The sequence below is a fragment of the Bicyclus anynana genome, chromosome 4, assembly GCF_947172395.1.
Source record: "Bicyclus anynana chromosome 4, ilBicAnyn1.1, whole genome shotgun sequence".
Lineage (NCBI taxonomy): Eukaryota > Metazoa > Arthropoda > Insecta > Lepidoptera > Nymphalidae > Bicyclus > Bicyclus anynana.
This window is the reverse complement of record NC_069086.1, coordinates 4,010,543-4,028,332: the sequence shown is the minus strand read 5'-3', so window position 1 is coordinate 4,028,332 and position 17,790 is coordinate 4,010,543. Positions and strand designations below refer to the sequence as shown.

The following is a 17,790-nucleotide window of genomic DNA, read 5'->3' as shown; positions in this document are numbered from 1 at the left end:
AAAGATATAATGGCTGAGGAAAATCTCGGTGTTGCGTTTTCTTTGTGTGAAAAGTTACGTTCAATCTATATAGTTTTTCCTATAACTAAGGTCATTAGAGTCGATCACCGTCTTTCGACTGTTGTCGTACCTACTCGAAACTAATTCTTACCTAATGATTAAAGAGGAATTTCTTTTTGATTTTTCATTAATTTTCTTTTTTCCAATAACAAAATATTCAAACATTCTTCATGGGAATATAAATACACGAGTAGAATGATGGTGGCCCTGACGGGCTGGAAACCCATCGGCTTAAAGTCGTTCGAGCTCGTTAAGCCGTTGGTCTTTGTCATGATCATTAACATATGATAGTAATTGTTACAGAGTCAAAGACACCCTTACCTTACCCTTATCAGCCGATGGACCCCATACAGCCACCTTGTATGGGGTCGACCAACATGCCAGTGCGGGGTCGCCATTCCAACACCTTGGGACCCTAATGTCCATCGGCTCTTCGCCGATGCCACTTCAATTTTGCCACTTCAACTTTGCGACTCGCTGAGCTATGTCAGTGACTTTGGTTCTTCTGCGGATCTCCACATTTCTGTTCATACGATCACGCAGAGAAACTTCGAGCATAACTGGCGCCCGCCGAGTGCCTTTGAGCCTTCTAATAAGGCTCATAGTTAGCGACCAAGTCTCGGATCCGTATGTCAAGCAAACACTGAGGAATTTCGGACAAAAAATGGTGCGGAGTTTCGCGAACGCTGCCCAGCCGAGCTGGATACGGCGATTCACCTCTTTCTCGAAATTCCCCTTTGAAATAAAATATATATTAAAGTCACTCTAAGCTCACAGTGGACCATTGGATGCTGGCGACTACGAGATCGTTGTGTTTGGAAGTCCATGCTTATGTCCAGCTGTGGACATCGATCGGCTGTTAATGATGATGATTGTCTATATTATAAAAAGGTAAATTTAGAACTTACACATCAGTTCAGCTCGATTTTGCATTCGAATTCAGGACTATCTAATCCGTTACGGTACAGGCCAACCACAATCAACGAGGTTACCCATCTGATACTTAATTTAAACAGTTTCGTGCCACGTGGAAGGCGTTATAGGCTTACGCGGTTTTTTTTACCAAACCCCAGCCGATGTTTTTGCTAAAATATTAAAGTAACAACAGATTTATTTGTCAGAGATTCTCAAAAAACAAACGAAACACGTGTCGCGGAATAATAGAGCATCTGCGGGAAGATTAAGCAAGTGTCGCATTCTCTTCCGAGAAGCGGGTGAAATCGATTTTTATTCCAATAATGTATTTGTGAACGCGTTTCTTGGATTAACTCTGGAAGATGGGTTTTTTTGCAACGTTTTGGTTTTTCAACAAATAAAATGTTTGTTTTTTTGTATTTTATCTCTGCTAGTGTGGTTAGGTATCTATGTAAATGATAAAACAGGTCGTTATAGAGCTTTTCCATTTTTGACCATAAACTGGTTTTTAGTCCGAAATTAATATTTTAAGATTTAATAAAAGATAATTCATTTTAATTTTCAGCGAAGTTTTTTATGGGATGCTTTCTCGGTTTTACTCTTCTTTATATAACGCACGTCTTATAACATTACCATTATACCTACCAAACTAAATTATTAGCTGCTTCTGGTTGTCATTTTTTACGATATTCGGTCAAAGATTTTATACTAAGTATATATATAAAATTCCTATAGGTATATCACTAACGCGTCGAAACAAAACTCACGATGCTTTTCCTTCACCGTTTGAGATACGTGATATTTAATATTCTTAAAATACATATATAACTGAAAAGTTAGAGGTGCCTGCTGCGGACCGGATTCGAACCTACGCCCTCCGAAAGCAGAGGTCATATCCACTGGGCTATCACGGCTCTCTTTATTACAAGGTATGTATAAATTTTTTTGAAACCACTTGAATCATAGTATCGTCTAACATGGACCGTTGTCCAAAAAAATCTGTTCTATGGTCTATGAGTGGTCAAACAACAGCTGTCTTGAAAACGAAGTGGAAAAAAATACGCAAACCTATATGGGGTTTTGAAGCGTGCCGGTCTGTAGGTACCGCCTCTTTGCGTTTTTACTTAAATTACTTTTTTTTATTAAATGCCGGCTAAGTAAGGTGGTTTATTCGACCATATGGCATACCGGGCATGTTACTCCGGAAAAATAAAATAGTAACCTGCTTATTTTTTTAAAATATTTTTTGAGGACTTTTCTATATTTTTTTTATTCCGTAAAAAGACAAAAAATAATTAATATCTACAAGGTGTAATGAAACACGTTAATTTCACATAATTCGAAATTCAAAAGGACTCTGAACTTAATAAAGCTTCTATAGAAATTAAAAAAAGAGATTGATTGTAGATCTTTTACTATTTAATAGACAAGCATAGGGGTGGGAGTGTGTGAAAAATCACAAATTATCGTTCATTTGTGAGTAGCATTAAAAAGGTAGTTTAGAAACGTTAGCGCCGCCCTTTGATGAGTGATTTATGAACAAAATTTGCAGGGTTGTGGTTTTTACGTTATTTTTTTTAATTTTGAATTCCATTTGTAATTATTTTTGCATAGCCGTAAAAAAGGCATTTCTACGATTTGAAAAAACTTTTGGAAGTTTTTTGAATCACTCGAATTTTAATGTTAATTACGTACAAAAAAAAAATAAGTAAGGAAAGTTAGTATCGTTAAGTAAAAGACGACCTCCCATTAGCAGTTAGTAACATCTTGTCTAAGTTTTACTTACTACTAACCTAATAACGGCTGTACGAATCTGGATTTATATTGAGACACATATATTTACCCAGATTAAGGAATAGTTTGAAATAGAACGTGGGTAAAGGGAGCATGTGCAGTATATGTACTCGTATATGTAAATATTATATTTTATTAAAGCTAGTTAGTACTTGTTTAGCTTTTTTCTAATTTTTTTTTCATAAGCGTGCCAGTTCGTCAGCTGTTCCTCTCAAAATAAACCAAAATCTATCCATATAGTCTCGTAAGTTAAAAAAAGTACGGTATGCTATAAAATGGCAAATAAAAATAAGTGGGTTACCATTTTAGACTGCGTTTGCGGAGCTATTGTACTAAAAATGTGTGTTAAGCAGGTCTTGTAACTTTTTGCGGCGTAAAGACACCTGCGTCAGCACGGACCGTGAAAAAACGTGCATTCTTTCATTCAGACGCCGATTCATAGGTTTATTTGAGGTGTATGTAGAATGCGACGTCCGTGGAGCAGTGTTCTTTATCCAAACTTTTAAAATTGTTCTTTACTTCTTTAGGATCGTTGACTAGTGAATTAAGGGCATGTAATGGCCAGATTTTCGTCATTTTAAATCTGAAATTTTGGCAGCCCATGCTCATATCAAAAGAAAATACGGTAGCCAATTAGGGTACGGCCTGCGGTGGATTTGGGAGGTAGCCGGTTTGAAGGGTCCAGAGCTAGACCATTGAAACCATCCAAGTACAAAGCGTATTATTCAGGTTTTCCTCTGAATAATATGATAAATAATGTCCAATGTCATCAGTGACTTAGCGTCGTGGCAACTCTTCGGAAAACACCGTGAGAGATAAAACTTCAAGGGTTTCTAACTCTTTAAAAAAGGGTATCTCGAAACTATTGGTCTGACGACTGGAGACATGATTTCTCTTCGTATACCCTGCTTCGTACCAAAGCCACCACAGTACAAACTCCATTGGTATCGTACCCACCAATGGTAGGAGCATGGGCTGACAAACTGTCGGCCTTAATAAAGTGAGCTATACTGGTTCTTGAACGTCATTTTACTGAAATCTGCTCTCAACTAGGTGTCTATGGTGTGTAGAGAATCAAGTTAATTTCCATACTCTATCTACATCAGAATCCGAGAATTCGATTCGAAATAACCATAAACTGATCATATGACTCCATAGCGTCGCTGTTCTGTTCTGTTTTTATGTGGAGTTAAACCGAATTCTTTTTAAGTTTTTTTTCCGCGTTTCATGAATCTGCAACATCCGTAGGATTTGGGTCAGGCGACAATAACTGTTCGATTTTAGAGCGATAATGTATTACTTTTATTGAAATCATTTCTGATAAATGCAGTTAAAATGTTTTGTATGGTGCTTACTGGACGAAGTAATTCAGAGAATTTATTTTGAAGAGTAGGTACATTTATACTAAAGAATATACCTTATTTTTTACACGAGTGTCAAAAAAAAGAGTGTGTATATGAGTTTCTTTCATCATCACCATCATTATTAACAGCCGATGGACGTCAACTGTTGGATTTACGCCTCTTATACATGGATTTTCAATCTCCACGAGTCTCGAGATTGTCTCAAGATGGTCTCGAGCCACCATCATCCAGCGGCTCCCTGCAACACGCTTGATGTCCTCGATCCACCTATTGGGGGGTCGATCAAGACTGTGCTTTCTGGTACGATTGTCCGGTGTTACAGTTTTATTATAAGTATAGATATATATTATAAGTATAAGTATAGATAGATAGATAGATAGGCATCAATTATGGTAGTTCACCCTACCGGCAATACGTAACGCCAAACGAATAATTATAGTAAGGTGTAAAAACCGTTAGATGTATGAATATAATAATCTTGTACCTCTTGCAAGTAAGCGTGGCAATGTTAGGTATGTGATAATATACTGTATTGTCACTTCATATTAAGTGATATAGTAAGTCAAACGTTCTCAAGACTCTCAAGTCTCTAGGTAAAGTAGTCATTTTGTTAATTACGTTCAAGGAATAATTAATACAATAGAATTGTTAAATATAAGTTTTTTATTTCGACTCGAAAATGTAAATGTTTGTTTAAAAGTTAAAAAACTTCAAAGCACATAATTACTTTACTTATATACATAGATATTATTATTAGATATGATTTTGAATTTTAAAATATTTGATTTTCAGCCTTGAGCATAATGTTTGCACTTACACGCAGCATTATTGTTTTTGTTCGTACTAACCGTGGCGTGGGCAACCCTCATTAGCGCTTTGCGTTGTGTCGTCGCAACGGATTGACGCATTGTATGCCAAACCTGCGTTGCGTTGATGCACGACGTCGTAGTGCAAGAGGACGACGCATAGACCCAGTCCATCTCAACAACACATGCAAAACAAATGAGTACTGTCCGTCGTCTGTTGAAACGTCGCCTGCGACGACGCATTGCTTCAATGTGGCATGCCATTTAAAATACCTATTGATGAATAATCTTTTTAACATAAAAATGGAATCAACTTCAAAGACGTATTTCAGTTATTTGGATTTTAATACAAAATTACTAAACCGATTTTCGTGAAAATGAAATGGGACCAATCGGAAAGTAGCAACTCTTTCAAACAAAAAAAGAGTTACCAAAGTCGGTTAGTAAATGACGAAGTTATTAGTTAAGTTGAAAAAACATACTCGCCGAATTGAGAACCTCCTTCTTTTTTTAAAGGCGGTTAAAAAACGACGCAGTGTCGGTGCTGCGACGTCGTAAGGCAATGCAACGCACCAATGAGGCATCAATATTACTTGTGACTTTTTTCATATGTACTCGTTAATATTTAAGACTTAAGTTATCTATACTTGCTGAAATTGCAAATTTTTTTCATTAATGTAAAGTAAGCTCGTCTTATCATCTACGAAAAATTGTCATCTCAGAAAAGGCGTCTCGTTGCCCTTTCTGTTAATACACGATTTCTGATTATATTATGACATCTATTAATGACTCATCATCATTAATTATCCGCCTGTTTTAACAGGCCACTATAGGGCTAGGCTTTCCTCCTCATAGAAAATATGGAGCTTAGATACACCACGCTGTTCAAATGCTGGTTGGCGAGCTTAAGGTCATGTTTTGACTTGAGAAGATCACTATCAGATGTACGATAAATAGAGTCCTTTTCACGAAAGACGTCCCGCGGAACTAAAATTGACAGCGTCTTACACAAATGGCAATAAGACCGCCATTAACAAATGACTATGAGCGTAATTAAGACATTAGCGCCACGCCTAGGGGACCTCTTTCATGAAAAGGACTCATCACATCAGCCGATGAACGTCCACTGCAGGACAAAGGCCTTTTGTAGGGACTTCCAAACATCACGATACTGAACCACCTGCATCCAGCGAATCAGCGAATGAAAAGGACTATAATATATTAAGAAATTGCAGAAAATATAATATCAAATGTAACCCTGGATGGTCTAAGCCGAGGTTAGAGTTTCACAGGCGATGCTTCTGCGCTAAAACCCCCAAAAAGCTTACAGCAATTTACAGCAATTACACAATCAGGAAAGAAAAATCGTATTAGGCATGATATTGTAAAAACCTTCTAAAATATCAATAACAAGCATAATTATTTTTTAATTTAACGCATAATTATTTTCAAAGTAGGAAGTTGGTTGATTTCTCAACAGTAAAATGTGTGTGCGAAATCTTAAAATATGTCTAAATCCAACACAGCTAAAGAGGTTCGAGAGATACTAATGAATATTCATACGCAGTTTTTAGCCGTAACGGTGACATAAAAATACTATTGTTCTTTTAAAAAAATAGACGAGCCATAACAATTACGTGTAAAACAAAGGATTGGAGTATTTTTAGATGTCACGTATGCGCTACCGTGTAAGGTAACGCTTTCTAGGAGGTTCTTTGGTTTTAAAACTTCATCTTTGGATGGTTTTTCCTTGTTGAAGATAAACACATTTTTTTGAAATTAAAAAATTATAAAAATACCACATTATTACTTAAACCTTCATATGTTTTTGTTAGGCCAAATGATACGATGCGATTTATATTACGCATGGCGCGTAATGTGTAGAATACCTAAATAAAATAAAATAGCCTTGAAGTCCTCCGTGGTGCAGTTGTATGTGTTGAATTTACAAGACGAAGGTCCTAGGTTCGATCCCCGGCTGGGCCGATTTAAATTTTCTTAATTGGTCCAGGTCGGGCTGGTGGTGGGCTTCGACCGTGGCTAGTTACAATCCTACCGGAAAATACCGCCAAGCGATATAACGTTCCGGTACGATGTCGTATAGAAAAAAAATAAGGTGTGGATTTAAATCCTCTTCCTAAAAATATAGTCCGCTTCCATCTTACTTGTAGATTGCATCATCACTTACCATTAGGTGAGATTGTAGTCAAGGACATGTAAAGAATAATAAAAAAACTTCCTAACACCGGGCTTAGCTAAATCTGCGCTGAAAAAATCTAGGTTGAACTAAAGCTCAGTATTGTATAACCCAACCTACTGGACCGACGAGGCATATAAATAAATTAATTGTATTGTATCAAGAATATTTTTGTTTTGTAGGCCTATATACCTTGTATGTGGAAACGCTTATGAATAGAGGTCAAGAACAATTTATAGTTGCTATGTAATATAGCAAACTATTGTATTGTTGACCTATTCACAGAAAGTACCAACATAAATTATATCAAAACTTCCGGTTTGGCTTTGGCATTTTTCTTACTTGTTATAGTTACCTATATGAGTATTTTTTTTTTCTATAATGGTTGCAGCTACGAAGATTTATACATAATCTACCTATAGGAACCATTTTGTTATAGTATAACAACGTATTAGGATGTAAATTATTTGTATGTATGTGTATTACTAATACTATGGTTAATTTTGTTTTACGCCACCTGCTGATGTCCTTAAGTTTTCCTAAACCGAAGGTTGCCTGGAAGAAATCACTACTTAGCGATAAGGCTGCCTTTTGTATGCTATGATCTCTTCTTAGTATGTTTTTATTTCACTTGTATTTGTCTTTGTGGTGTGCAAATAAAGAATATCTATCTATCTATATATAAAATAACTTAACTCCTTAACTGGCTTATTTTCTACTATAGTTAAACGTGCCTACATAATTATCGCAAAAAGTGCTCCGAATTTAGCTACTTCACTGACAATTTTGTGTCCAAGTAAGTACTTAAATTATACATATATATATGTATATACCTACCTACGTATAGTTTTTACACTTACTGAACACACAACTCGACATTGTAGACAATATTTAGGTATTGTATTAATAATTTTCCTTGTTTACTATGCGGTTAAATAAAATTAAAACAATTAGCCACTTTTGTTAGTATTAGTGACATATCTATTAGTATAAAAACTTTGGCTACCATACTAACTTAGGATAGGAGCAAAGGCTGACAAACTTCAGTCTTTATAGAATGAGGTAGGTCTGGCAATGCAGACTTTTAGTCTTTGACGTTTTTCTTTACACACTAGGGCTGAAATAGAGCCTTTATAAATTTGAGATTTATTTCTATTTATTCTGATAGCTAAATTAAAGCTATCTTTTATTATAGGTACAGATTTATTTAAAACTGTATTCTTTTTAACTTATGGGTAATATAATTAAAAAAAGAAAATGTAAACTCAAGTATAATTTATATAATTTTTGTAAGGCAATGCAATAAAAAAGTAATAATAAAAAACACTAACTAGTTTTAATGAAATAGATGTTTTTAGGTAGAATTAATTGTAGAGATCTAGGTGTTTTTTTTTAATCAGCTAGAGGATATTTCCTGTTATTCTATTTAATAATTATGTATTTTTTATATAACTACCTACCTAACTGGTTAATCATATAATAGATTTTGTTTTAAACGTGTTGAATAAAAAACAGATTTGAATAAAACTGGTATTTTTATTATTTTGTTTCCTGCACACAAACGAAATATTTCTTTAGTTAAATTACAATAATTTTACCGACGTTGGTACATACATAATTTATACGACACAAATTCATAAGCATATTCATTTCCTTACCAGATTCATACACATTCTTTGTATATCTTTTTCAACACCGCAAAAGGCTTTAGGGATTATTTATATTAGACCATGCCTTGCCTTGTCCTACCTGCAGGGTTATTATCTAACTCGGTGTACTATTCAAGTAATCAGTCGCTACATCGTTTTCATCGTATTTTCGTTTATGCAATCATCTAACATCGTGTTTTCAACGAAATAACACAATCATCGTCATTTTACGTAAAGTAACATTAGTCTATTATGGTAGTAATAACGTTATTTTAACGAAAAACTGATATTTACGATGTTTTGTTAAAATATTCATTTTAGACGATTGTTAGAACAAAACATCATTGCCACTTGATGTAAAATGACGTAGTCAAGCTAATTTCGTAGAAATAACTATATCAGATGATTGCAAAAACGAAAATACGAAGAAAATCAATGTAGTGACTCATTGTTTAAATGGTACACTGAGATACATAATAAGGCCGATGATAGGGATGGTCACGATTTTGAAACGTTACATACTTTTTCTTGTAGAAGGTCCCGTACGGGACACGGTTCATGCACTGTGTAAACTGTACTGTGTATAATTGTACTGTGTAAACTGCTTCATACTAAATGTATGTAATGTTTCAAAACCATATCCCGGCAGGACTTCATACACGGCACGACCCGGTCTAATAATAAATCATCCCTTATGCATCTTCCTTAATAAATTGATAACTTACGCGAAATAAATAAATAAAATAATAAATCTTTCTTCTACCACTATATAAATACACTTTAACTTAAACTTAGTGTTAAAATTACATTTCGAAGTGCTGAACATTTATTTATTTAAGCTCTCAAAAGCTTAATAGTTTATGTTTTTAATTTTTTGTTTTAATCGTTGATTAAAAGAAAAAATAAAATAAAAGGTTTTTGATTTTCTACGTCAAAACATGCAGTTTAACGAATAAATAAATGAACAGGACTTCGCGTGGGTAAAACTTCAACACTAATCCTATAGGTAACTTCACCGTAATTTTATAGTAATGTACATCTTAGACTATACTTAAATGCTATCACAAACAAACATTTTACTGACTTGAACATTAGATTTGTACTAAAACGATACAGTCTTATATTACTTATTGGTCACTCGCTAACATTTATTAGGTACATCTATAGATAACATGTCATATATGTTGTAATCTAAAAGCACAAACCTACTACAATTTACATGAGCGCTTACATTAAATACCTAAAACAAAACCTAAAATACAATTTAAAATATCAATGACTAGCTGACGCCGCGCGGTTTCCCCTGCGTGGTTCCCGTTCCCGTATGAATACGGGGATGATATATAACCTATAGCCTTCCTCGATATATAGGCTATCTAACATTGAAAGAACTTTTCAAATCGGACCAGTAGTTCCTGAACTGAGCGCGTTCAACAAAACAAACAAACAAACTCTTCAGCATTATAATATTAGTAGAGATAAAGATAATAATAGAAACTATACAATTAATGATTAATCTAGGTTGACAGCCAGATATTAGGATCAAGTATTTTAACTTATCTTTAAAAGTTTGTAACAAAATTAATCTTTGGCTAAAATAACAACATGATTTGAAAATATTCCTGTAATAAATTACTTGATTTAATCCTAACCAAGCTAACAATCTATTCTTTACGACTTAGTTTCTTAGTAGTTTCGAACGCCAAGCAGCGTTGACTAGGTTTACTCGTTTGCAACTTTCTTTATTATGATGAGTTCAGGCGTGTTGTGCCCGACCGAGGTGTATGAAGAACGCTATACGGTCAGCACTTCGCTCGCCGCATTTGTTACACATGAAAGGATCGTTGTACCCATGGAATCCCATGTGGATAGTGTGCATGGTGAGATCGCCGAACGTGATGTCGCAGTATTGGCAAGAATACGCATTTGAGGCTGTCGATGTAGGAGCATCAGCTGACGCATCGGATTCTGAATCGGATGCATCCGCTTCCATTTTGTTGTCTTCATGTTGCAACCGTAAAGCTGCAGGTTGCAGTTTGAAAGCCCGACCTTTTCTTCTGTTTTTCATTGCCGTGGTCGGTGTTACTGCGTTGGCGGAACTCTCCATAGGTGGAGGTGAGCCAGCCTCGCTAGTCTTCGTATTTGTTAAGTCCAGTGCATCATTTGCATGAGTTGGAGAAACACTGCGCGGAGCAGTTGGTGTCCGAGGTAGACTTGCTGGTGACTTTGTCGGGGGAGGAGATGTGACGTTGGAAGACGCCTCTCCATATGACAAGCGTTGGTGTAATATAGATCGGGGAGATGGTTGCTGCTCGACAGGGTGTTCGTTTATTTTAGGGGAAGTTCTTTGCTGTTCATAGTTATTGTTTGGTGGGAATAAGAAAGAGTGGGGCAAGAGTGGAGGTAAGTAGGGTAGGTTTATCGGAAAATGATTCCCAAATAGAGGGTGAGATGGTGGAGGAGGTTGAGGCTTATTGTTGTTGGGAATGTTGTGCTGTTCGAACATCTTCATCATGGGGTTCTGTTTCGGTCCGCGTCGGGTTCCGTACACATCAATAATTGGTAGAGGATTTGGTGTTCCGTCTACATTGAGGACCATTGCCGGATTGTGTTTATATTTGCGAAGGTGCAGTTTCAGCGAATGGCAGTATTTCGTTGCGTAATTGCAATCATTGCATCTATATTGATAAATATTCGAATGCGATTTAAGGTGAGAGTTCAGCATCGATTTATTGACGCACGAATAAGAGCATTGGCTGCATTGGAAAGGCTTAGATCCGAGGTGATTTCGCATGTGATACTCGAGATGGTGCTTGTATTCCGTAACAAAGGGACACTTTCGGCAGGATAACATTTTTTCAGGCTTAATGTGTTCCTTGCTGTGTTCCCAGAAGCTAAGTTTAGTGACGGCGACGAATTCGCACTGCTTGCATTTGAATGTTTTTACCTTTCCATGAGAATTAACTGCCGGTACGCGGAGACCAGGTTCTTCGTCGAAATCTTCAAGTCCAGATCCTTCTTGGCCATCGTCTTCTTTGTTTTGACCCACTCCATCAAAGCCGGAGTCGTGGTATCGATCAAAAGACCGCCTATCGTGTTCTCCATCAGGGGACGTAGGTGTTCTAGGAGATTTAGGTGGAGTAGCATCAGCGCGAGCCAATGGTGTAGAGACGTGAGCCGGCGGCGCCAGTGACCGTGGAGAGTACGATTCGTAAGGAGATTGCTCGCATTCTTCAATGTTCCTGCCGTGTACAAAGCCAGGAGGTGTAAGAAGGTTATACGGCATGCCATTAGGATAAGACTCTAAATGCATGCCAAGATTGGTTTTAGCTTTTAATGGCATGTTGTCGTAGAATGGTAGTGGTTCCCCCGAGCTGCCGACGCTTCTAGGCGAATGTCCATTAGAGTCTTTGCTCGAAGAAGACGGCGAAGCGCTGTGGAATCCCTCCGAATAGAATCCACTTGTCTGTTCCTTTGAGAAGCTGCCGTCTTCCATTGGTTCCGATTTCTAGAGAAAGAAACGTATATTTAAAAAAAACTTGTATCTATTTAGGTAATTAGGTAATGGGTTGCGGTACCTATGTCGTTACAAAAAATAAAATACGCATCCAATTAGGGTTGTGGGTTAATTGCTAACTAATGATTATTAGATTGATATAGATAATAAGAAAATCACCGTATTTTACGAAATCGGTGTTCTTTGATGTTGTTTTATCGGCATTATTCTGGGAACTTAAAAAATACCCAATTTATCGTTGTTGCTTGAAATTTTCTTTATTGCCATTGCCTGATAAATTTTAATAATTATTTTTTCATTTTGTTTGCAGAGTTCTCCGATATCCGGACTATAAGAATTAGAAATGATTTACAAGGAACAGTTAAATACATATAAAAACGCGAATTATTAGGTTTTGTTGACGTTATTTTTTTAAATTCTGCATTATGGAATGCGGTTTATAATTTGCAGTATAAATTAATTAATAACAGGACAAGTCAGGTATGTCAGCTAGTTAGATAAGAGTAGAAGGATAACTTACAATGATCGGCTGTTGGTTGTAGGAGCCCCAGGCCTGCGCGTGCGGCGCGGGCGGCATGCCGGCGGGCGGCGCACAGCTCAGCATTACTGTGACAAAGATTATATTTACGTTAATATATCATTCGATGATCTGCTGGTTTACTCACTATCCTATCCTACTAATATTATAAACGTGAAAGTTTGTATGGATATATGTTTGTTTGGATGTTTGTTACTCTTTAACAAACTACTACCGAATCGATTTGCCTGTGGAATGGAAATTGATTTTACTCTGGATTAGCACATAGGCTCTTTTTCATCCGGAATTAATTCTGACATATACGAAATTGAGATTTGATGTAACAAATGATATCCGGTGCTTATATATCACACACTAGGTAAATGACATTTTGTCAAGTGATTTGATTACTATAATAGGTTGATAATGAAGACCAAAATGGTAAATAGGCCAGTTGTAAGGACTCTAGTACAGACCATAACCAATATTATATTATGTACAAAGTTTTCATGAATCCAGTCACAGATTTTCCGTAAACCAAAAAAAAAGTGACCACCTTCACGTGTGTATTTTCTATAACTGATTAAAATCTTCAGCTTATATTGTAATCATAGAAAAAAAAACTTTTTAATAATTATTTATTGTATTTTTTCATTTTTGTTTTGAACGCGTTTTTTTATACACACTATAAATGAAAAAAAAAATGAAGTATAAAGAAATTGTATGCGTGAAATAAAGCTTTTTAGTAAAATAATTAATTACATTGCAATACAATTCATGAAGAATGAGGTATGATTAAGATGCTGCCTGTAATTGTAAAATATCACAATCCAATCAATGTTTATTTTTTAATGTGCATGATCATATTGATAACGTACGCAATATAGGTAACATATAAACATGCTCCATTGAAAAAAGTTGCTAGCTTAGCAAATTGTTAAAAAAAGATGTCGTTTGGTCACGTAGCTAAATACATACTTAGCTAAATACATAAGAGTATACTCGTATATATAATACAACTTGATACATACGAGTATACTCTTATATATACCTAATACATTTACTATGTGTAAGTATTACCTATTTTATGTTACAGGTTTTTATATGTTATATATGTTATTTGATACTACTAAATGCGTTGTAATATTTTCATTAAATTAACGTTTTATTGATTAGTTTAAAGGCACCGACGCCTAATTACATAGTTTGTGTTTAAAGCATTAGAAGTGATTAAGTTTGAAAGTTCCTTTGAAGTTTAAAACTTTAAGGATGTTTACGTAAAGTTATTATAGCTATTGCTTAATGTATATACCTATAACCCATATGAGAAAGTGTGTGTGAGTAATACATAGTTTAACTTTTATTCAAACGCGTATATGAAATAATTCAATAAGTATACTATAAAAAAGAAAAGAAAACCGAGAATTAAACGGAAAAAGAACGTATGATTACCATACAAAAGTTTTAAATGCAATAAAAGCATGTCGTTTGTATGAAAAATAAAAATAATTAAAAGTTAGCCTAATTTCACTTAAATATTTCCAATTCAATTTCGATATACATATTATAATCTTAGCTAAATAAAGATTTGCATGTAAGGGGTTGCATGGCGAATAAAGCTTTTGAATTTAACATATAATAGGGAAAATCCAAGACAAATCAGTAGATTGTAGGACTTTTGTTTGTGCTTAGATGTGCTGTTTTAATGAATTAAGTGTTTCTGCTTCATCATCTTTTTCCACTTTTTGGTAAATTATTTTAAAAAAAATTGGCTTACTTAAGGGCCAGTTTACGTAACCTATTCTTAAGTATATTCATTAATTTGCGATCTATTTTTGAGTATATTATATAAATTATAATTTATTAAAAGAGAATATGAATAATTTTGAAACGCTTAACCTACAATGTACAATGTCAGTTTGACTGAGGACTATCTTAATAAACTTGAGCGACTTCAAAATGTTGCAATTCGGTTTATATTTAGCCTTCGCAAATATGACCATATATCTGAATTTCGTCAGAAACTCAAGTGGCTTCCTATTCGCCGTCGCCGGGATCTGCATGTACTTTCTCTTCTGTACTGTGTGCTCTTTAATCCAAAATATCCTCCTTATCTTAAGGAGAAATTCACATTTCTGGGAGTGCAATCAGAGCTAAGAACATGTCGTGCTCTTACTCTGTGTATGCCTTTCCATAGGAGTAAATTTTATAAGTGTTCATTTGTTGTTCGTGCTATTAAGCTATGGAATGCACTCCCAGTCGACATTCGGAAATCCAAATCCCTTGATATGTTTAAAAAATCCGTTAAGACATATTATCTTAGTCACTAGTTACATATTTTATTTTATTAGAATATTTATCATACGACATAATGATATATTTATATATTAGTTTATTTTATAATATTTATAATTATTATATAATTTGTGTATTATGGTTTATGTATTAGTGTGTAGTTATTTGTATGTATGTATATGTACAATATTATTACGTACACACCACCTACAGTTGTCCTAATAAGTTCCTAAGCCTAAGGTTGCCTGGAAGAGATCGCTACTAAGCGATAAGGCCGCCTTTTGTATTCTACTTTTTCTTGTGTTTCTGTTTTGCTTGTTTTCTTTTATTTTTGTGGTGTACAAATAAAGTGTATTAAATAAATAAAAAAAAAAAATGTAATATAAATATAAAAGGTATAAGTACAAGAAATCTACCAGGAGAATTTTCTTTAGTTTATGAAACACATGTTATTTACCTAATTAATTTACTATTGTAGTACATAATATTTACTTAGAAAATGGCAAAAGGCTGTTGACTCAGGTTGGTATATTTACTATGTAAGTAATATATCTACATATATGCATTTAATATGCTGTGTTTTAAATATAAACTTTATCATAAAATCACTCTTATCCGACAAATTATATGAGTTCAGTAAGTTTAGATAGTTGCATTGTACATATTGACAGAATGGACAGACAGACAACCTAAGTTATTTCACGATAGTCTTTCGTTTACTTATACCCTAGTAAGTCTGGCTTAGACTTTGCCTTTTTAAAAACAACAGGTATTTCAGAGCGTGAAACATAGAAACTGTGTAATACAAGCAAGTAAGTAGGTACCTGTTAGCCTAGAAAAAGCGTTAGAACTGACATAGTTAAGTTTTGCGTAATAATTTCATGCTTAAATACTGGTTCGAAAACTGAAAATAAATAAGGTATATATAAACATAGTTAATTAATTAATTAAATATGTATGTTATGGACTACATACCTTCCCCTTAAGATCGGCAAATGTTAGTAAACACACCACTTCGGTAGAGCATTAATCAAGTTCAAACTGCACTGTTTATGTACTGCACTCAATGTCCAAAACTCAGCGAAAGCTCGCGACCGTAAAAGCTCAAAATGATTTTTTAAAAGACAACCCTTCGCCTCGACGGCCGAGACCGGTATGACTTCGACCACGTCTCACAATGAACTGAAAAAAATCTGTCAATTTTTATGCCCCAAACATCGATAAATGTATTCTACATTTGAACGCGACGAGTTTTCTAGTGCGAGCTAGACGGCGCTAAACTTCGATACACGCGTCCTCTTCTCACCCCCACAGCCTATTTTTACCCCAGCCAATGCGCGGCCGGCTACTGTGGGTGGGGATCAAGTTATTAAGTTATTGTTTATGCGATATTAATAATAAAAAAATAAGCAACTCCTGTCGGGCTGTTATTGTAATAAAATGCGCGCTTTCGTTTATTATACGGCTATAAAAGCGGGAGTGCAGGCAAATGAGATTGTTTTCCTATTGTATTCGTAAATGCGATAATGAGATTTTTATGTTTATTTGTCACAATACGTTTTACGATACAGTTACTTTTGGCGTTAAGTCGGGATGACTATAAAATGAGGCTTTACTTAAAGTTAAAATACAGTACCTATATCTACGAAATAATTTAAAAAATATGCTTAACTGTCATGTTTACGTATATTAGATAAAATACAACAACAGTTTAATAAATAAAGTACTCAGTTATATATTTCGAAGCCCTATTTTTAGCGTGGCTTAAAGAATTGATCCATAAAAAACGTTTGAAAGGGCAGGCGCGTAGGGAGGGCGCGCGAGCTTTTTACGTCGTCGGGTCGACCAATCGCAGAGGCCCGTTTAAAAAAGGAATCTCTTATGTAACCTTTTTATAGAATCGAATCCGATCAACCAATCCAAATACTGATACGATACGGAATTTATTTTCACCAACTTTTACTATTTATCGTAGGTATTAGATAAACGTAGAGCAACGGTAAGTTTATACATAGTGGGAAAGCTTATAAGACACTAACATTTTATATTTAGTTACTTATAATGTTATCCTTGCAGGGCATTTTACATTTATATGCATTAGGTACCTATCTATACAAATTGGAATATATTTTCTATTTAACCGATTTTCAAATAGGAGGATGTTCTAAAAAGTTTATTTATATATCATCTGTACTAATATTATAAAGCTGAAGAGTTTGTTTGTTTGTTTGATTGAACGCGCTAATCTCAGGAACTACTGGTCCGATTTGAAAAATTCTTTCAGTGTTAGATAGCCCATTTATCGAAGAAGGCTATAGGCTATATATTATCCCCGTATTCCTTCGGGAACGGGAACCACGCGGGTAAAACCGCGCGGCGGCAGCTAATGTAGTATAAAACAAATACCAATGTATTACATATGTACCTACATAAGTATTTGTTTATTATTACCGTATCTACGTCATTTAGTGTTTTTAGAAAATATGAGCTCTATGAAGTAGGTATAATAAGCGTAGCTTTATGTCCAGTTCTGGGTTTGTTATGAGCTCTTCTTTCTCTCTTTAATTTTAAGTTTTCGACTAATTATTATCACCATCACTAATAATATGAATACCTGACATTTCGAAAGTGCTTGTAAACCTAAGCCTAATTAAAATAAATTAATTTTGATTTTAT

The 17,790-nt window shown here is 34.9% G+C and overlaps 2 protein-coding genes across 2 annotated transcripts in view; both read right to left on the bottom strand.

Moving 5' to 3' along the window:
- The window catches only part of LOC112058557 (60S ribosomal protein L10a), a 363,530-nt gene that overhangs the window by 56,929 nt on the left and 288,811 nt on the right, over positions 1-17,790 (bottom strand). The gene's annotated exons all lie outside the window — the stretch shown is intronic.
- On the bottom strand, positions 10,208-16,307 carry LOC112058025 (protein hunchback-like). Its single transcript, XM_052881199.1, has 3 exons — positions 16,090-16,307; positions 12,823-12,908; positions 10,208-12,293 (listed from the first exon to the last, which is right to left on the bottom strand). Exons 2-3 carry the CDS (start codon positions 12,904-12,906, stop codon positions 10,542-10,544), a joined length of 1,836 nt encoding a protein of 611 aa, XP_052737159.1. The 5' UTR covers positions 12,907-12,908; positions 16,090-16,307; the 3' UTR covers positions 10,208-10,541.

Bases quoted from the DNA above. Each gene is read 5' to 3' on its own strand.
- LOC112058025 (XM_052881199.1), bottom strand. From the start codon at position 12,906: ATGCTGAGCTGTGCGCCGCCCGCCGGCATGCCGCCCGCGCCGCACGCG. The intron at 12,294-12,822 runs GTAAGTTATCCT...TTCTTTCTCTAG, and splicing joins ACAACCAACAGCCGATCATT to AAATCGGAACCAATGGAAGA.